Genomic DNA, 20,858 nt, shown 5'->3' with positions numbered 1-20,858 from the left:
GGGCTGAAGGATACACGAGGGCGAGGTGGCGGGCGGTATCAATGGGAGTCGAAACCTTCTGCGGTCTTCCGATGAAATAATTGACGGCGAGATTTCTTGGCGCAATGACGCTGCTTCGGCATATTGTAATCGTGTCCTTCACCCGGTCAACGCTATGCGCCCCCACCCCTTGCAGATATAGGCTTATTGACACGTCTACCCTCCACTGATAAAAACAGTACAGTCTGATGTCGCCTCACGGGCACGCCTTTGCCCATGCGACAGACTGCATGGCCTCTGTGGCGGAATGCGCCAATGCCTAGAGGATCGTCCTTTCAGCTACTATGGACACTCATACTATGCATATGTTTTTGGGCGACTCTCGCACGCTGTATGACGGATGAAGCCATAGCAGCCCTAAGGTAACTTTGTGCCATATTGCGCATACAGCCGCGTGCGCTCGCTAATGATACCAGGCAAGAAACACGCGATATATTCGACCATGGCTACGACAGCTACATGAAACATGCATTCCCTGAAGACGAACTACGTCCACTTACATGTGCCCCTCTTACGCGTGACCGCTACAATCCTGCGCACATTGAAGTCAATGACGTCCTGGGAAACTACTCTTTGACCCTGATCGATAGCTTATCCACCCTCGCCATCTTCGCCTCGACCCCGCCGCCCAGCAAAACAGGCGCCAACAGGCCCCTGGCAGAATTTCAAGATGGTGTCAAGCTCTTGGTAGAAAACTACGGAGACGGAAGGCCCGGACCAAGTGGCCAAGGGGCAAGATCAAGAGGCTTTGACCTGGACAGCAAAGTGCAAGTCTTCGAAACCGTCATCCGCGGAGTTGGGGGTCTGCTGAGTGCGCATCAATTTGCGGTTGGAGATTTGCCAATTCGTGGCTACAAACCTACACCGGAGCGCAAGGACGGCAAAGAAGGAATTGTATGGCCGAACGGATTCGTGTATGATGGGCAGTTGCTACGTTTGGCCAGAGACTTGGCAGAGCGTCTCTTGCCAGCCTTCAATACACCCACTGGACTGCCATATCCCCGGGTCAATCTGCGTCATGGCGTTCCTTTCTACGCCAAATCCCCGCATAACATGGACGCCGAACACGGACAGTGTGGAAGAGATCCTAATGATAAAGGGACCGAAGTTACCGAGACCTGTAGCGCTGGAGCGGGAAGTCTGGTTCTGGAGTTCACCGTCCTGAGCCGGCTGACGGGCAATCCTCGGTATGAGCAATTGGCCAAGAAGGCTTTCTGGGCAGTTTGGCAGCGCAGAAGCAGTATTGGGCTGATTGGTGCCGGTATCGATGCCGAAACTGGACAATGGGTGAATGCCTACACGGGCATTGGGGCAGGAATCGACAGCTTTTTCGAGTATGCCCTCAAGTCGCATATCTTACTCTCCGGCCTGCCTTATGACGAAGCCAATGCTGCCACTGACTCGCCCGACGCCTTTCTTACTGCTTGGCTTGATGCGCATGACAGCATCAAACGACAAATCTATCGCGGCGCACAGCATCACCATCCCCACTATGCCCAAGTAGATCTTTACACTGGCGCCATTAGGGCATTCTGGATTGACAGTCTCAGTGCATTTTACCAGGGGCTATTGACCCTGGCTGGTGAACTGGATGAGGCCATCGAGACACACTTACTGTACACTGCGCTGTGGACGCGATACTCTGCGATGCCTGAGAGATGGTCGACTGCAACTGGCGGCATCGAGCATGGTTTACGCTGGTGGGGCGGTCGGCCAGAGTGGATTGAATCGACCTGGTACCTTTATCAAGCGACCAAAGACCCATGGTATCTCCATGTAGGAGAAATGGCGCTTCGCGACATCAAGAGGCGTTGCTGGACCAAGTGTGGATGGGCGGGCCTGCAGGACGTGCGCACTGGTGAACTCAATGATCGCATGGAAAGCTTCTTTCTGGGCGAGACTGTGAAGTACCTCTTCTTGCTCTTCGACCCATCGCATCCGCTTAACAAATGGGATGCACCCTTTGTCTTTACGACAGAGGGACATCCTCTGATCATACCCAAACGCCTAAGGTCAAAGAAAAAGACGGCATCTAAGCTTCAGTCTGACAGGCAGACGGCTGAAACGTGCCCTCTCCCGCCAGCCCACTTGCCATTCAGTATTTCGGCGACTGCGGCTCGTCCTGATGTCTACCATGCGGCAAGTCTGGCAAAGTTGCATTTGATGCCGACGATTGAGACACTGGACTCGCCGTTGGTGGAATTCAACGCAGATCATCCCAGCATCTCAATGTCAGATGTTCGGTCGCCTTCAAACTACACATACTACCCATGGACTCTGCCTCCTGAGCTTGTTCCGCACAACGCTACTAGCTCATCCATGGCGGTTCGGTCAACGTTTGATTTGACGTTTCCCAATATGCCGAGCACATCGCTAGTTGGGGCGCTCCAGAGAGTACAAGAAGGAATCCTCGTCAACTCGATCAGCGGACTGCGGTTTGGCATGGTGCGCGAGCTTGACCAAATGCCTGCAATGGACAGTGCGGTTGAGATGGACGAGCAGTTTCGTATTTATGCCATTTCCAACATTGCCCTGGGACGCGACGAGAAGGTGTTCATGTCGCGATCCACCATGGACAATTTCAATCCACTCGATCCCTTCTTTACTCGGACACGAGACGCTCAGGTCCTGGACTTGGTGATTGATGTCGCGCCAGAGCCGACGTCTGTAGTGTCGAGTGTACTGTCTGACCTGGTCAACGACGTACTTGATGGGACAGGCAACTTGTCTGATATGGATGTTGCGGATGCGGTTGAGTTTGAAGTTGACGCGGAGGCGCTCAAAAGTGAGCCTTCATATCTTTCCAGCCTCCTTTCGTCGCTACAGGCTCTGTTGTCTGCTCCGATGCCTACATCGACGTCGACAGCATCGTGGTCTGGAGGTAGGGATCGGCAGCTTACGAAACGGTATTCTCTAGCGGCAGCGCTCCCGACTGGTCCTGGTGCAGTACCGATGCCGGATACGAAAGATGCAGATCTAACGTACAGCGCGGATAAGGCACTAGCGTGGAAAAAGATCTACGTGCATCCTACTACGCTGTGCAACGAGCGACTCGGAGCGGAGACTGCGAAGCAGTATCAAGTGATTGTGATACCTCGGGGCGACTGCTCGTTTTCTACAAAGCTTCACAATGTGCCTGCATACCCGCCAAGCAGCGCATCTCTACAGCTTGTGGTTATCGTTAGTTTTCCCGAACACGAGGATGGCTACAGTGATGGAGGACGGGCACCCGCTCAACCACTGCTAGACGAAGCACAGCATACGCCGACGGGGATGCTGCGGCCGAACCCTGTACCGCTGGTCATGGTGGGAGGAGGGCAAGTGACCATGGACAAGCTGAAGAGAGCCAGCGGGATGGGGATGAGAAGACGATATCACTTCCGCAGTCAGGGGGTCAAGATTGGGAATCTGATTGTGTTGTAATAGGGATATGGGAGTGTGGCTGTGGCTGTGGCTTGACCGTGGCTGTGGCTTGCGGGTATGTTGGAGGGGGAAGGGTCCGGTTGAATACTTATTCCAAGTACTAATGCCAAAGATGGAATCAAGATTGACACGACCCAGGGTCCAGTTGCAGCGTGGACGTTTGGCTGTCGCACTTGTCACCCGCCTCGGTCCGTTGTGATGTTGTCATAAGTCAGGGGCGGCGGCGATCTCCTCGGCTCGCGCGATGACAAGCACGACATGCCTTTCCGCTTTAGGGAGGTAGAGCAGCCTTGGGCACGTGCTCATCTAACATCGCCGCATCTTGTCTGGTGTTTGGTTGCAGCATCTGGAGCTGTATCGGAAGCCGACCACAAGGAGAAGTTGGCTATATTGTCCACGTCCACAAACGGCAGGATACGCCTTTTGTCTCTTGTCTTTGCTCGACCACCTGGTGGCGACTTGTTATCATCGTCTTGGGGTTGGCTCAGCCCTGCATACACGGCATACTACATACCAACTGTACACCCTCACCACCCTCACAGTCTCCACCTTGATGCTCACAGGGCGTCGGGCCTGAGCCTGGCCGGACGAGCTGTGGCCACGATGATGCGCCTCCGCCGTGTCTCTTTGATCTCCAGTGTTCCTGTGCAGCCATGAGGACGGCGTGGTGGGGGCCTCGCAAAAGCATGCTACCGCCAAACGGGCAGGAGGCGACGCCGCCAAGTCCTGCTATCGCGCAGCAATAGCGTGCAATCGTACAGGCTCCACCACACACATGTACCCTACCTATCCAAACCCTCGACATGCCCGCAACCACTACAACCGCCTCAGGCGCATTTCCGCCCTTGGGGAAGCTGAGCAGCTGTGGGGTTCAGCTATACGGGTTCCTGCAGGCTACTGCTGCGAGCAAAAGCACTGCCATGGACTCATTGCTTGTGCTGGCCTTCCTGTTACAGGCCCCCAGTCCAGGGGTCCCCATATGTACATTTATGCTATACATGTGGGAGCGGAAATAACTATACACCATCCCGCGCCTGTAGCTGCATCTGGAAGGTCCGCCATCTCTCCTCTATATTGTTAGCATACCGATCGGCCAATTTCCTACCTTTCCTGCCTCTTTCTACCAAGTTGCCAAGCAAATCGTTTAACTGGCTCCCGTACGCTTGGGTATAGACTACGCATGAGGCGAGGCTAAGAAAGGAAGCCGGTGATACATCGCTCCTCGTGTAGGCGCCGTTGCCACCAAACGTGATCCACCAAAGCCTGCCCGGCATCGCACCGACACCCTGGCCCACTGCCGTCTGCTAGACGTGAATAGGCTGCTTTGGTAGTCACCGTAGCGAGGGAGGCCTACATACAACTTCTATAAGACTCACGCCCTACGCCCTCAGCTGTGTCATCATCCACATCTCGCCACCCTCTCTTCCTTCGTTCCCTCTTCCCTCTACTTCGTCATGCGGTCCACACTTCTCGCTTCGCTGGCTTCGCTGTCGGCCATTGGCGTCTATGGCCATCCCCACACCAGCCACAGCCAGAACGGACTTAGCAAGAGGGCCATCAACCTCGATGCTTTCCGTATCAAGCATGCTGCCCAGTACATGAATGTCACTGAGGTCCAGGAGGATCCCACCATCGAATCCTCAATCACCAAGCGTGCAACTGCTCAGGAAACTGCCGACGAATTGGTCAAGGCTACTGTACCCGGTGCTACATTCCGTCTTGCGGGAGACTCATATGTCGGTGACAATGGCATTGCCCACTTTTACTACAAGCAGACCGCCAACGGTCTGGACATTGACTCGGCCGACTTCAACGTCAACGTACGTCCCATGAATTCTCACTCGAATCCGACACGACTAACACGCTCTAGGTCGGTCGTGATGGCCGTATCTTCTCGTTTGGAAACTCTTTCTACAAGGGCGAAATCCCAGCACCACCACCAAGTCTGGGCAAGCGTGACTCTGCTGAGCCTGTAGATGCCCTCAAGTCGGCCGTCAAGATTCTCTCCCTTCCCGTGTCTGCCGACTTGGCTGCTGCTGAACCCCAGCAAGAAGCCAACACATTCACCATCAAGAAGACGAGCGGCTGTGTCAAGGACCCAGAAGCACGCCTTGTCTACCTTATCAACCAAGAGGGCAAGCTCTCCCTCACCTGGAGGATCGAGACCGACATCCTGAGCAACTGGCTTCTCACCTACGTAGACGCAGAGACCGGCGACAAGGTCCATGCTGCCGTTGACTACTCTGCCGATGCCACCTACAATGTCTAGTAAGTTATCGCCATTACGATAGGCTCGTGCATTGCTGAATCTCTCCTCTTTCTAGCCCCTGGGGTATCACTAGCCCAGACGAGGGAAGCCGAAAGCTTATCAAGGATCCCGAGTACAAGCCGGCCAGTGAATTTGGATGGCACAGTGACGGTACGACCACGTACAAAACAACCCGTGGTAACAACGCAGTTGCACACACCAACTGGAACAACCAACAAAGCAACCTTATCACTCTGCCACGTCCCAACGTACCCAATGACATCTACGATTTCGCCTACTCACCTGCTACCTCGGACTGGAAGTCCTACGGTAATGCCTCAATCACCCAGCTCTACTACACTTCGAACAAGTACCACGATCTCCTCCACGTACTAGGCTTCAACGAGAAAGCTGGTAACTTTGAGGCTAACAACAACGGCGCTGGTGGCCTCGGTGCCGACTTTGTCTACCTCAACGCTCAAGACGGAGACAGGACCGACAACGCAAACTTTGCTACACCACCAGATGGCCAAGCCCCACGCATGCGCATGTACATGTTCACCTCCACCACACCCTGGCGCGACTGCTCCTTTGATGCCGGTGTCGTTATCCACGAGTACACGCACGGCCTCTCCAACCGTCTGACCGGTGGCCCAGCCAACTCAGCCTGCCTCAGTCTGTTCGAATCTGGTGGCATGGGCGAAGGCTGGAGCGACGCCTACGCAACCGCCATCCGCCTCAAGGCCAAGGACACCCGCGCCACCAACTACCCAATCGGCGAATGGGTCACTGGCAAGCCCGAAGGCATCCGCCGCGCCCTCTACTCGACCAGTATGACCGTCAACCCCCAGGTCTACTCTGACAGCGATAGCGCCACCGCCGTCCACCAAATCGGCAACATCTGGGCCTCAATGCTCTACGAAGTCCTCTGGAACCTCATTGACAAGCACGGCAAGAACGACGCCGACCTCCCCACCTTTAACGCAAAGGGCGTCCCCACCGACGGCAAGTACCTCGCCATGAAGCTCTGGCTCGACGGAATGGCCCTCCAGCCCTGCAACCCTACCTTTGTCTCTGCCCGAGACGCCATCCTCGATGCCGACAAGGCGCTCACCGGTGGCGAGAACCAGTGTGAAATCTGGAAGGGTTTCGCCAAGCGCGGTCTCGGTCAGGGTGCTATTTACAACGCTACCAAGCGCACAAACAGCTTCGTTGTTCCTACCGGTGTGTGCAAATAAGCGTGAATGAAAGTACGGGAATATGAAAATGATGGATTTTCCTTCCTGGTTCGTTGTATATATTTTTTGTATTATCTTTTTTTTTGTGGAGAGGGGAGTATCTTGGGTTACGTATATGAGGAACCCTTCCCCCCCCCCTTGTATTTTTGTTGGGGATGAAACAGGGGAGTTACGCCAATTGGCTATTTTTTTTCGAGGCAAATGAATGAGCATATTTTACCTAGTTACTTCATATTTTGTTTTCCCTGCGAACTGGAAAATGCATATCTTGGTGAAACTTTGGGTTTGAAAAAATGTAAAAGCAGAGAGAGAAAAGAGATATAATTCAGGACTTTCTCAAATTTTGGACAAGGAGAGGATAGTGTACAATGAATAGATATCCAAGAGAGAAACAGACATTCTCCTACCATCTACAACACATCTAAAAAAAACATTATCCAAACTCGAGTTGCTTTACTTGATCATCTTGGAAGATGCGTCGTGCTCTGTCGCATCATCATCCACATCGTCGTCCCATTCGTCTCTCCTCACCCCGCTCTGCTCAGCCACCGAAGCTCCAGCCACAGGCGCGACAGGGGCATCCTCGTCACTCTCATCATCGAATGCTGCAGGGTCTGCCAACGGCTGGCTCTCCGGATCCGCGCTTCCCCTCTCCGGGCTCCTCCTCTTTGGCGCCCCTTCTACGCCCTCGTCAGCAGATACCGAGATGCCTCGCCGTCCCCACTTGTTGTGCGGTTGTGTTGAGTCGTTTCGCTGGCCGCCAGTTTCCTCGTCATAGTCAAAGTCCATGCTCTTTCTGCCCACAAAGCGCCCGACAAGCCATCCTCGGCCCAGATCCTCTGAATCCACCACTCCGCCGTGTCGGAGCTTGACGCGCTGACGTGTGTAGTACACCCATGCAAAGTCGATCATGAGGGCTGTTTGAATAGAGCCCCAGACCCATGATGTAGGGTCGCGGTAGTGATCCTCGTTGGCGCCGCGTACAATCCAATTGAGCACATAGAGAAAGCGGTACGTGCCCAGTGCGACAAGGTAGTATGAGTCGATGACGGTGGGGACGGTAGTTTGGCGCAAGAGGAGGAGTTGAGGGATGATGCAGACGGATTCGAGAATTTCCGAAAAGACCCAGAGAAACTATTTTTGGTTGCGGTTAGCTCGGTTGTTTTGGTGCTTTCTAGCAGAATGGGAAAACTAACCTTGAGGAAACTGCTATGACCAATAAGGGTCTTCTTGAAGATGAGATACCAAAGAGGGGTGATGATGATGCTCCCAAGCAGACAGTACATGCCAAATTTCCACGCCTTTTCCCGCTCTCTTGTGCGCGCATATACACTCGTCATAAGAAAGATGATGTATAAAGAAGATAGAGTGTAGAAGATCTAATCCCAGTCAGTCCGCTAGTTGCCAGCGTGGACAGATCCGAGCGCGCCCTACCTTGAGGGAGAAGTTCCATGTGTGCCATACATCCTTCGTAGCCGAGGAGGTGAATATATCAAGGTATCGCGTGCTAAACACGAGTGCGTAGAGGACTTGGGTGATGAGGGACACGCCTGTGTAGTATGTTAGCAATGCTGCGACCGGTAGCCTATGGCTAGTCCAACCCACCCTCTGCACTGCTGTTCGCGTGTATGGCCCATATCAATATGAGCTTGGATGAGGTATGCGAGACATCGCCGAGGATGTGGAAGAGGTTGAACCCCATGTTGGGGACGGAATGCGGTGTGCGACGGCTACACAGTAAGAGGCCTGTGGCCGGCGTATCGGGTTCAGGGTTCGATGTCGGCACCGCGTGCCAGCACTGTTCTTTGTGATGAGGGATTCCAGTACGGGCCGGCCCAGCGCCACCTGTTGGGAGATTCGGGAATCGGAGATGAGAAATAGCAGAGATATGGATAGGTTGCGTGGATGGTGATGCGTTGTGGAGCTGATGGCTCGCGTCCGCATACGCAAGCTACCAGGTATCCGTAACGGCTTGGCGGTACCCCGGAGTCCGGCAATCCACTAAGCCCAATGCAGCATGGCGGATAGAGGGGGTCCGTCAGCATGGGATTCTAAGGCTGACCTACGCATCTTCTAGCCCTGGCAATCCATGGCCTAGCCTCGACAGCCACACAAGGAGATTGACTACAAGACAGGACTACATGGCTTACCCATTTGTACGGAGATATTCAAACACACCCTTTGACGTCCTTCCGTGACTTGCTAGAGCGATGTGACCAAACTGTCCGCCTAACCTTGGCAGCAAGGTTCCTTGTGCAGTCTTCATCATAATAACTATGACTAGCGTATTCTAGCAACTAAAATCGCAATCATGTCCGTTCATAGACATTGTATATCTGCTATCGACATTGCTATATCTTGTAGTAGCATAGCGGCGGATGAAGGCTTTTGCCTCAATCTGTTGAAGTTCTTACACAGATATACGAGATGCACGGAGCCGAGAAAGCTCAACAGATTATCATCTCATTCGTTGCATTCTAACGCATGTATCTGACCATTGATAAAACGACCAAAAGGGTTAACATTGAGCATGTGGATTCGCTCCAGCATGTTTGCTACTCGAAATGCAGTGGGCCACCACCACATTACAGTTGACGATCCGGCTTGGAGGATGTGCCACAGCCGGAGCAACAGGATCGACAGCATGGGCAAACAAATGCGTTCCCATTGGCATGTTGTCCCAAAATAGATTGTCGGGAAACCTACTGCTTTACGATTTCTTCTCTGCTCATTTCGTTTCGCAATGGGGCCTCTTACGGGAGAGTCCATCGAGGCTCATGCAAGGCCTGCAAGGCCTGCAAGGCGTCCAACGTGGCACATGCGACAGCGGATGACAACAGCTTTTGGAGTAGCTCTGGAATGATGCAGAGACCGGCCCATGTTGACGAAGTGTCTCCAATCATTAGTTGCAGTCACTGCAATCTTGACGGACCCTGAAACTCGTGACTTGGCCGAAGTGAGTAGCATAGCGCGTCATCTCGTCGTATTCTTGATGCACATACAAGGCCCTAGACCCTCCACCATGGTTGCTGGCCACGTTTGCGGCGTAGCTGCTGCAAGTGTTGGGATTGGGGACACACACAAATGCACTTTCCTACCACATTCCAGTAACCTTCTCTTTGTAAGCGCCGAAGAAGCCGAGGGCGAGATGCTGGTTAAGACAAGGCAGATTGTGCTAGGAATGAGTAAAGATAGATGCTTAGAATGGCGGCGGAAGACTTGTAATACTGAAGAGTGGCTGTATCAATGTTGGTGAGGCAGTGTAGAGAAAGCGTTGCGATGCGGCACGATGCGGCACGGTGCGGCAGCGAAGTTTAACGCGCAGCCGCCGAACAAAAGCCAATGTTCTGCTTTTAGGAACTAGCACGGACAGGAAAAAAAGCCTGAGACCTGGAAGGCGTCAGGAGAGTCCCGCAGACACGGATTCGTCGGCCATGGTCAGTGGTGGACCTGACGAGCGAAGACGATGAGCAGGCGACAGCAAGGGAGCGGGGTGGAATGGAGATGGGCACAATCAGAGGCTTTAGCCGACCGACAACGCACAGTCTAGGAGGACTAGTAGAGATGGGACCATGAGGGTGGGGTGTGACCAGCAGCAGCTTGGTCCGTCAATCAAGTCGGCCCAGCACCGGGTCGCTGAGGCCATGGTGTGGGGCGATTGTTAACACGGAGGGCACGCGCACTGGCTGGCGATATGAGTATGTTAGTGGTGGTGGCAGTGATCATCGAGGCTTGCGTGTATGAGTGGTGGTTGAGGGGGACGAAGCGAAGGAGGAGGAGAGTTTGGGAGGAAGGGCGGAGGGGAGGAAGGGTGGGTGGCACGAATACGGCGAATTAGCGGCCTTTAGCCAGCCGAGTGGAGATTAGCGGCCAATGGCAGCTACTCCATCCACGCATTTAAGCGCCTTTGTGTCCACGACCACCAAGCTTACCCTCCTCATGCAGGCCTATTTGCTCGCTTTCACCTCTATTCACGCGGCACAGTCGTCCTGCACACCAAATAGGAAAACACGGCCTAGCCAAATCTCGTCCTGCTGCACCATGGACTGCCCCCCTTGTTGTCGGCATCCTATGACGCCGCCAGCTCAGGCGGGCTCGTCAATATCACGCTGCAGCGGCGGAGGGAAATTATCCTCTGGCAACGTCCTGTTTCCGTAAAAAAACAACTCGCAGCAGAGAAGAAGAGCCCGACGTCACCAGGCCGGCCGCCTGAACCAGCGTTGTATCCGGTGGTCCCAGTCGTTGAACCGTCGTTTACAGACGGCGCGGCACGCACACGAGCATTGCGGCGACGAGGCCACTATTGCTATGTATGTCCATGGCGGCTGGCCAGTGGGGCTGAATGGCAATGGCAAGGCTGGGCTTGCGCCTGCACGTTGACTTGTACGCCATGATCATCGCCGTTGTCGTAGACCGCGCCCACATGGAGTGAACCCAGTATGCCGTTCCGGGTCAGCAAATGGGTCGGACACAACCGTCGACTGACCATGCATGCCTAGCCAATTCGCGGCTCAAGCGCAACGCAGTGCAGCCGGGGTCTCTGCCGCCATACCGTGACGAGCCAGCCTGGACAGCAGGGTGAATGCCCGGGGCGCTAACGTGCAGGCCTGACAGTCAATGCGCGCAGCACCCAATCCTTCCAGGCCTACCGGGGGCACGATACAGTCGATGCACTAGAGAGTAACCTGCACAACCTGTCCGCTATACCATTGCTATCTTGATAAATATGACGGAGGCGTCCCCCTAGCCTAGTTGTCTACCTCGAGCCTAAACACCATCACTGCGCGCCTTGCCTTGCCCACCCTACTCTTGCTACTGCCCCGTCTTCCTTGCTTGCTGGCTTCATTGGCAACCAGCGTAGAAGAGGCGCAGCAAGAATAAGGCCCTTCACTCTCCCGCCAGGAATAGAGGCCATGTCGATTACACTTGAATGTGCTATCCCTCCTCCACACCTCTTCCAGTCAAGGTCATCCTCGTGGCAAAGTCCCTACCACAGCCATACTTACCCCGCCTCGACCCCCTCGCCTGCTCCCATGTCTCCTCAGTCACTCCAGCCCTCAATGTCACATCTGCCGGAAAGTCCTCTACCCTCTCACGAGGCCATCCATGTCCCAGCCTCTGCATGGTATGGCCCCTCGATTTCGGCCCCCGAGTGCTCTAGTGAGGTTTGTACTTGATTCTTACCCTGCGACTGGTTACTCACATGCACCCACTTAGACTAGCTATGCCTCATACAACAACTACATTACTTCTCACACATCCTCTATCAATCTGTCGCCGCCAGCAACAGCGTTTCCTTATATGCCAAAACATCCGGGATCCGCAACACAGTTGGACCCATCTGTTACCCTGTCTCCAGGCACAGTCTACTCTCGAGACTCGGCGGTACCCGAGCCTGCCAGCCCATCAGAAGAGCCTCAGTCCGACCCAAGGTGTTCGTTACATCAGTCAACCATGCGTCTAGGGCCACAGTCACACCTACTGGACCGAAATCACAGTAGCTTGAGTAACTTGAATACCACAAGAGCGAACATCTCCTGGGCCATGAACCCCCTGGGCATCCACTCCAGTCATGAATCGTACTATCCGGCGTTTCCATCCCTGAACCATAGTCCTCGTCTGAGTGAACCGTCAGTAGAGCTATCAAACCAGATGGTCTCACCACAGCCACGGCGCATGTATACCCCTATTGCCCCTCTGCCACAAGAGACGCCTCGATCGCATAGCACCAAGAGGTACCATGAGGATGAAGAAGAAACACTCGACAGCTCTAAGCGTAGGAAGCGATCAGATTCGCAAACATCAACACAGTTTGAGCTGAGTGAGGAGGACAAGCTCCTGCTCAAGCTCAAGGAACAAGACTCTATGCCGTGGAAGGATATTGCAGCACGTTTCCAGACAGAACTGCAAAAGTCTTATCAGATACCTGCGCTACAGATGCGCTACAAGCGCCTAAGAGAACGGATGCGCGTCTGGACCGACACCGACCGTAAAGCACTACGTATGGCGCACGAGTACTGGTTACAAAACAAGTTTGAGATCATTGCGCAAAAGGTATGTGTCGATTGTAGCAATTGAAGTGCATAGCTTACCAATCTCATAGATGTTGGAGTTTGGTGCGCAAGAGAAATGGACAGCACGGCAATGCTCACGTCAATGGCAAATGATGGACCACCCACCATTGCCATATGCGCAGTTCGATCATCATGTTCAGCAGGGCTTTGCCCCTTACGCCATGAGTCCTATTGAGCCGCCGCCCAACAATTCCCTACCCTTCTTGCACACTTGAATGAGCTTTCCAGGTCGGGGGTATGACAGGCAAACTAGTCACAGTCGTGCCCCTTTACTTCTTCGTCTTCGTCTTCGTCTTCTCCTCCTTCTTCATCTCCGTCTTATCCATCCTCCTCTCATGAATCATTCGCCGGAATGATAACAAGCGCTTCGCCTGATACGATGCGGCACGGGCATGGCGTTTTCCAGAAAAAACGGGCGGCTTGCACAGGAGATTGGGACGTGGCTGGCAGCGGCAAACGAGCACTGCGCACCGCCCTTTTCCAAGACTTACAGATCCATATTTTCCTCTTCACTAGATACCCTTGCTTAAGGTCAGCAATGACCGATGTTGTAACGATCCATTCTTTTCTACCGATTGCCACACCAGGTGATCCCTTTCTCCATCATGCCTTATGCACCCATTTTAGACTCAAACGGCGCAAGCCTACGTACGCACGTTCGGTCGCACATTCAATAAACGAACCTACAAGACTCTCTAAACAAGCAAAAACATTCTATTCCAAATAAGCTTACCCAGTGCCCTGCACCTTTACTCCGCACCGTCCCTGCTCAACATGCACAAAACACCTACGCCGCAATCTGCAAAGGAAGAAAAAAGACTGGCCTTTGGCCGCGCCGCAAATCGCCCCAAAAAATGCATCAATGACTAGCAGCGGCGCAACACCACCCTCCATGACTGGGCCTCTCTGTCTACAACCGCCAAACCGGGGCACGGAATAATTCCACACACCCCATGCCGCAGTAAAATACGCATCTCTCTTCCTTCACCTGCGCGGTTGCCCAACATAACCTATGCGTAGTATGCGCCAAAAGCGGCACACACACACACACACACATACGTACCCCTCTCACGCTCTAACCATCTCCCTCTCTCTGATGATGACTCTACCATACTCCCACCCTACCCTACCCTACCCTCCCCTTCGCTTCCCTCACTGCCGCTTTTTCTAAAAAACTGCGCCGTACGCCATTCGGCCCGTTTCCCAACCGTCGATAGCGCTATACAATAACTTACGTGCCACACACACACACATACGTACCTCGGCGCGTGCAGAAAAAAAAGCCTCCCAGCCGTTTACTAGCACAAAGTAGCGGCTTCTTGCTGTTGCGGGCAACATGTGATTGCGAGCACATGCGCGCGCGCTCGCACGCGCGGGTGCGAGGACCCGGATGGGCGGGTTGGGGGAAGTGTTGCCGCGAGGAGGACTTACTTTGGACAAACGTAGGACTTGACTGGGTAGTACTAGCGTGATTTGAAGGGCAGGAGACCTGGGGAGAGAGGGGTGTGGGTGGGTTCCACACACACACACACACACTCACACTCACACACATACTCTCAGCAAGAGTACTTTGTGGGTTTGTGGGTTGCACGTGTGAAGAAGAGTATCAGGGGATTGAGCCTTTTTTGGGATAGTGCTGGGTTGTGGGAGGGTGGTGTGGCTCGGGTAGAGTTGCGTGTGCGCGGGAAGGCTTGGGAGGCGAGGTTCGCGCGTGGATATGGCGCTGGGTGTTTTTTCTTCGGGAATACATGTAGGGATAGGGTAGGAAGGGATAGAGCGCGCGCTTGCGAGATTTTGACAAGGGGACATATGATTGGTACTGGTATTCTATCATGTGTGTTTTTGATATACTACATGTGTGTGCATGTGGCTGGACCAATGCCAGATGGCGCCTTGGTCTACACTACCACTATAGGTTTGCGACGAGTTCCACTTCTTTTTGGTGGTACAAGCAATTTCTGTATAGGGTTTGCTTCATCGCGATTTGGGGTATGAGTGACGCACAGGGCGGGAAGAATGCAAGGGCAAGTGGTCTCGGATGATGCACATCGTACATACCTGGCCAAAGCAAGTGAATATGCACCCCTGCATCCAAGATCTGAATGCGGAAATCTCACATTCCTATTGAGTCGTTTTACTATCACTGGATCTGAAGAGGTTGGGTGTGGTGATTGCGATTGGAAGGAGTATGCTTGCCAGGCCATGTCGCTGACCAGCTGGATGAAGTTTCTCTCTTATCGATGACCATACTAATGACCATATTTGTCTTGCCACAATGGCTGTGCTAGATGTCTGACAGTGGGATTTAGAGGTTGCAATGTCTCTGGCAGAGAGGACAGGAGTCTGAAGCATGTATGAGCCGAGAGTATCCGTCGAAATATGTTCCCGCTACCTCGCATGCCGAAGTCATGAATTACTTCTAGATATCGTTAGCCATAGAGGCCCATGGTAAAGGCAGTGGTCGCGCGCTCTTGACATGTCCCTACGCCGTATCCTATTGAGAAATGTCTTCGATTTTTGATAGACATGTGATATCGTTGTATTTTTTTCAGCGCACATGTGTAAGCAGACGTCTCGCATCTTGGAGCTTTTCAGAGGAAATCGTCGAGACAGGATCCTCTAGATGTGCCGGCAGTTGCATCAAATACGACCTGACGTGTATCACTGCTCCTTCACTGTCGCCCACCAAGACTGAGAAGGCAAAAGTAGGCACACGACTATAGTGAGCCAGATCCAAGTAGGATAATGCGTCTTCTCGCTGTGACTGGCTGCCCTGATAGGAAATGTGATGAGGACGAATTTGCCATTTGCCATTTGCTCAGTGATTGCTCACAGCTTACTCGGGGAAGAGGGAAGTTTCACTCCACAAACTAGTAAGCTGACTTACATCCGCTCGCTAATGTCGTCGCGGACCGTGTCCAAGGCCGGTTCACTGTGCGCATAAGCGGCTTACAGACTTGTGTTATAGGTTTCTAGCGGCCCGGCCGACCCTACGGCAAACCATGGGATGCCTGATAGCGGCTGGGCTCCAAATACTACGTCTAATGGGAAAGGAGTACGAGCAAGGAACCCCGGTGTCCGGGACCTTCTGGAAATCTTGATAGACTGCTTATTTTCTTACTCAAACCCTAGGAAATGTGACGAGACACGCTGTCAGCATTAAAGCAGGCGTAGTAAACCCCCACGCCCGCGAGTCGGTGTGCATCTCGCAGTTGCCCGGAGGCCATTGCGGTCTCAGATGGGTGGCTGTCGGCACTCGACAGCGGTCTTTGCTTTTCGTGTTCGTAGAGTCAGCACCCAATCGTGACTCGGCTGAGGAGCGCGGGAGGCCCAATGGCGTGCTCGGCGAACGTTACATTGGTCAATCCCCGAGAAGTCATCCACGTTGCTGAACGAGCGATAAGCCGAGAGTCAGTTTGGAGACTTGGATTTTGTGGAACCTTCCTGATAGAGCCATAGTCGAGATATATGTCGAGCCACAGAGCGAGCAAGGAGCCTGGGAACTCGAGGGGTAACTGGGAGGTTGACAACGGAGGGGCAAAGCGCTGTACTTGTGAAAGAGCACTCTCACTCTGGTCCAGCGCCTCGACCGGGTCCATGTTTCATGATCTGCGCCCTACATTAGCGAAGTGGTGTTTCCCTTCCTACGGGTTTGCACAATGGATTCGGCCGATAATCATAGGCGTTGTTGAACTGCAGTCCATTTAGCCGCACCATACAGGGTTCGTCAGCGGCAAGGAAGGCCGTCTGCTCGGGCTCGTGAGGTCATGCTGCACGTGTGCATCAGCATGCCTCCCCCACCCTCCCCTCTCTCCAGCTGATGAACGATTGCTCGAGCTTGCAAATCGTCTGGGTAGCAGGCTGACGGGCGGACAAAGCTCGAAGCCACGGCTGAAATCGATCTTCAAAACCAAGATGCGATCGGAAGCCATCGAGGATGGGTTGCACGACGTGTTTATCGGCTAATGTTGAAGAGCTGTTGAACGAGTCGAAGAGTCTGCCAAGCTCAGAAACGTAAGACATGTCCTGGGAATGTTGCCGAGGTGCGGAGTCAAACGCCAATCTACCGGTGAATACGGAGACGGATGAAGGCTGCAAGTGAATGTCCGCTTTGAGCAAGCGCATGTCCATGGTACAATGGCAAAGTGGCAGATGCAGACGAAAAAGTCCGGGAGCTTTGCAGACTTGTAAGCTCGTATAGGCATGCACGGTGGCTTCTAGCAGCGTCCACGATTAGGCACGGAATTGTGTGTACTTTGTTTTCGCCCCACTGACCTTCTTGTTCGGTATCTTCCCCAGATCTTCTTCGGCCCTTCTAGCGCTTATGGCGTCCGTCAAGTCGGGTGCCGTGCAGCTGAGGCCCGCGAAGCCGCCCAGGGTGCGCATGAGACTTGTAGACGCGACGCTTGTGTGCAAGTCTAGAGCACTGGATACATGAGCGTTTACAGCAAGCGCACTGAGCGTGATAGGAGACGTTTAATATTTAACCGGTCATGGTGTTCTGTCTAGGTTAAATGTGTTGCTGCGCCGTATCCCGGGGCTGTGGAACTTGTGTGCATTGAATTACCATTAATACTGCCGTTTTGGGACGGAATGTAGGATAAGTTTGCAAAGGTGTGAGGTTTGGGGTGTTAAGTTGCGAGGTTGTCGTGAGGGGCATGTGGGATAAGTCGGACAAGAAACTAACGGCCGACACGCACACGTTGTCATCCACGAAGGCAGCCACCAATAGCTCTTTACTCGTTTGTCAGGGTGTGTTATCTCCGAAAACTCCGCCACCAGGCCGTGCATCTATACGTAATGCTTCTGTGTGTTTGATGTCTTATGAACGGCGAAGCTCACTTACAAAAGGCCTATTGTCTTTTTACTTTGTTAACGGAACTAGGTATTATGCGCACGGCATTGGGACGAATCTCGCGTTTGACCTCTCAACTTCCATCCATCAATTCACCCCGTTTCCTTCACGTCTCGTCAACCAACATGACGGCTCTGACCATCGAATCTCGGTACTTGATGCCATCAGGCTACAGGATCCCCGTACTTGGCTATGGCGTGTATCAAACACCTGCAGAAATTGCCACGGAAGTGGTTCAGCATGCACTCAAAGTCGGATATCGCCATGTAGACTCAGCTGTGGCATACAAGAATGAAGCACCTTCCGCCGAGGGTATGAAGAAGTCAGGAATCCCCAGGGAAGACCTCTTCTTCACCACAAAGATTCCGCCAAAGGATATGTCTTACGAAACGGCAAAAAAGCACATTGACAGTACTCTTGAAAAGACGGGCTTTGACTATGTTGATCTTTACCTGCTACACAGCCCATATGGTGGCAAGGCTAACCGAATCGGCGCATGGAAAGCACTCATTGAGGGTGTACAAGCGGGTAAAATCCGGTCCATTGGCGTGTCCAACTACGGTGTGCACCATCTTGATGAGCTCGAGACATGGATCAAAGAGACAGAAGAGAAAGAGGGTAAAGGCAAGGGTGGAGTTATTAGCGTCAACCAGGTCGAACTACATCCTTGGCTTGCGCGGCCTGATATTACAGAGTGGTGCAAGAAGCGGGGTGTATTGTGCGAAGCATATTGTCCGATTGTACGCGCTACCAAGAATGACGACCCTTTGCTCAACTCGCTTGCGCAAAAGTACAGCAAGACGCCGTCACAAATCTTGCTACGGTGGAGCTTGCAGATGGTATGTTCAAAGCCCTTGCTGGTCGCTTACAGGGACTAACAACCAGGATAGGGATTTGTACCACTACCAAAGTCTGTTACCAAATCTAGGATCGAGGAGAATGCAGAGATTTATTCCTTTGAACTCTCTGAACAAGACGTGAAGAGTCTTGATACTGGAGCATATGAGCCTTGTTCATGGGATCCTACCGTTAGTCATGATTAGTGCTAGGTATAAAAAAAATTCTGGCCTAAACTTTTAATCCGTTAGGCCAGATAATCTCGTAACTTGCGATGCTTTACCAACGATTGTAGTCCTATCTGGACTCGACTTGACACGTGATTCATCTGTTCCAGCTTTGAGCACTGTTGTTATAGGTGCCGAGGTTGCCCGACATATTAGAATGGGACTGCGAAAAATATTGGAGACTCAAGTGAGCGCGTCGCATGTGACGTTTGCGACGCGCAAAAATATGGCTACGTCATCCTGACCTACACTAGGCATGAAAAGCGCATACAATTCAATGGAGCCCTTACGAGATACTCATCAACTTGCCTAGTTTCTTGATACCCTTTAATACCCATTCAAGTCTTTTCAATCACAAATTGAGCGGAAACCTTGCTACTGCACCTACGCATAAGTCACCATGGCACCAAACAAAAAGGTTCTCATCATCCTCTCTGACGCCAGCTCTTTCCCTCTATACAACACGGGTAGCGATGGGAAAACAGTCTCACAGGATTCTGGCTATTTTCTCATGGAGCTCGCCAAACCACTATCCAAGATTCTAGACGCAGGCTATGAAGTTACGTTTGCATCGCCCGAGGGCAAAGAACCCACACCAGACCCTTTGAGCGTGTCACTCGCCGCCTTTGCAGGCAACTACTACGAGAAGCAGCGCGAACTGAACCTGATTGAAAGGATGAAGAAGGAAAACGGATTCTCAAGCCCAAGGAAGTTTGCTGAAATCAGCGATGAGGAGCTCAAGGGCTTCGGCGGTGTCTTCATTCCTGGAGGACATGCACCTCTAAGGGATCTCGGAGACAATGCAGATCTGGGTCGTGTGCTATCGCATTTTCACGGCGAGTCGAAGCCCACAGCAGCCATCTGCCATGGCCCGTGGGCGTTTTTGTCGACTAAGTATGGACCTAAGAAGGAATTTGAATATAAGGGGTACAAGATGACGAGCTGGTCAGATGCAGAGGAGAAGATGATGGAGACGATGTTGAGGGGTGAGATTGATAAGGTTGAGAGTACGCTGAAGGAAGAAGGTGCTGATATGCAGGAGGGTATCGGGAAAAGTCTGGGCAGCATCACTGTAGATAGGGAGCTTGTAACGGGAGATAACCCGATGGCGGCGAATGCTCTTGGAGATAAGTTTTTGGAGATGCTGGCTGCAAGATGATGGGGTATGATGATTATGACGAAGGAGAAGACGAACAAAGTAGATACAAGTATTGAGAAATTTGAGCACGAACAAGGTATTGGTAATGTGCTGTAGTGTCATGCGGCGACAGTCCTCACATAGCTGGATGGTGAGCAATGGGCCCAGCGCATGGCAGATCGGATGGACGCGGAACAACCGAGGAAGGCACATACACACACACACACACACACACACACACACACACAACAGCTGACTGCACGTGCCTCAGGCTCGCCAACGTCAGATTAGGCAAAGAACGGCAACAGTAAATGTCGCAGCGTACAAGGCGCCCGAACCAAGGGCTTCGTTGATAGACATGGCTGACCGCCCGGCCGCTCAGCAGCTAGCGAACCCCGCACACAGGAGCCAGAGGCTGCCACTGATAACCGTCGATATTCCATTTGCATCTACGCCATGGCAGTCGGATCAGCGAAACACCTTGCGTAATGGTACTGGCACATGGCTGTCGACATCCGGGATAGGCGCACGACTAGAACTCTATACGGGAATTTCAACAGCGGCAGCCGTGGGGCGATTGATATCACACGCAGCCAGTTGCCGAATACACATTGCTTAGCTGCCGTTACTATTGCCCGTTCGGCGGCGGCCCCAGTTTGGCGGCAAGCCGCTTTTTTCTTCTCGAGTGGCAGAAAAGCATAGTTTAGACATGACGCAGGGCCAACTGACAGCCCATCGCCGACCCGACCCGCCCCTTTATATCTGATCCCCAGCCGCAC

At 52.9% G+C, this 20,858-nt stretch overlaps 7 protein-coding genes across 7 annotated transcripts; 5 read left to right on the top strand and 2 right to left on the bottom strand.

Moving 5' to 3' along the window:
* Positions 1–255: 255 nt before the first annotated feature.
* Positions 256–3,462, top strand: COCCADRAFT_89208 (glycoside hydrolase family 47 protein; the record flags this gene model as incomplete). Its single annotated transcript, XM_007711465.1, has 2 exons — positions 256–401; positions 456–3,462. 2 exons carry the CDS (start codon positions 256–258, stop codon positions 3,460–3,462), a joined length of 3,153 nt encoding a protein of 1,050 aa, XP_007709655.1.
* A 1,454-nt stretch (positions 3,463–4,916) lies between these two features.
* COCCADRAFT_2810 (uncharacterized protein) lies at positions 4,917–6,948 on the top strand (the record flags this gene model as incomplete). The annotated part of the gene is made up of 3 exons (XM_007711401.1): positions 4,917–5,282; positions 5,333–5,730; positions 5,787–6,948. 3 exons carry the CDS (start codon positions 4,917–4,919, stop codon positions 6,946–6,948), a joined length of 1,926 nt encoding a protein of 641 aa, XP_007709591.1.
* Positions 6,949–7,401: 453 nt separating this feature from the next.
* On the bottom strand, positions 7,402–8,650 carry COCCADRAFT_89231 (uncharacterized protein; the record flags this gene model as incomplete). The annotated part of the gene is made up of 4 exons (XM_007711464.1): positions 7,402–8,082; positions 8,145–8,327; positions 8,383–8,498; positions 8,554–8,650. The coding sequence occupies 4 exons, from the start codon at positions 8,648–8,650 to the stop codon at positions 7,402–7,404; spliced, it is 1,077 nt and encodes a 358-aa protein (XP_007709654.1).
* Positions 8,651–11,861: 3,211 nt separating this feature from the next.
* On the top strand, positions 11,862–13,237 carry COCCADRAFT_89189 (uncharacterized protein; the record flags this gene model as incomplete). Its single annotated transcript, XM_007711463.1, has 3 exons — positions 11,862–12,113; positions 12,166–13,002; positions 13,052–13,237. 3 exons carry the CDS (start codon positions 11,862–11,864, stop codon positions 13,235–13,237), a joined length of 1,275 nt encoding a protein of 424 aa, XP_007709653.1.
* Positions 13,238–16,726: 3,489 nt separating this feature from the next.
* Positions 16,727–17,408, bottom strand: COCCADRAFT_34509 (uncharacterized protein; the record flags this gene model as incomplete). Its single annotated transcript, XM_007711434.1, has 3 exons — positions 16,727–16,859; positions 16,897–17,197; positions 17,264–17,408. The coding sequence occupies 3 exons, from the start codon at positions 17,406–17,408 to the stop codon at positions 16,727–16,729; spliced, it is 579 nt and encodes a 192-aa protein (XP_007709624.1).
* Positions 17,409–18,002: 594 nt separating this feature from the next.
* COCCADRAFT_89070 (uncharacterized protein) lies at positions 18,003–18,920 on the top strand (the record flags this gene model as incomplete). The annotated part of the gene is made up of 2 exons (XM_007711462.1): positions 18,003–18,716; positions 18,768–18,920. 2 exons carry the CDS (start codon positions 18,003–18,005, stop codon positions 18,918–18,920), a joined length of 867 nt encoding a protein of 288 aa, XP_007709652.1.
* Positions 18,921–19,341: 421 nt separating this feature from the next.
* COCCADRAFT_24082 (uncharacterized protein) lies at positions 19,342–20,100 on the top strand (the record flags this gene model as incomplete). Its single annotated transcript, XM_007711412.1, has 1 exon — positions 19,342–20,100. One exon carries the CDS (start codon positions 19,342–19,344, stop codon positions 20,098–20,100), a length of 759 nt encoding a protein of 252 aa, XP_007709602.1.
* Positions 20,101–20,858: the final 758 nt, after the last annotated feature.

This window comes from Bipolaris zeicola, assembly GCF_000523435.1.
Source record: "Bipolaris zeicola 26-R-13 unplaced genomic scaffold scaffold_29, whole genome shotgun sequence".
NCBI lineage: Eukaryota > Fungi > Ascomycota > Dothideomycetes > Pleosporales > Pleosporaceae > Bipolaris > Bipolaris zeicola.
This window is presented reverse-complemented; position numbering and strand designations above follow the sequence as displayed.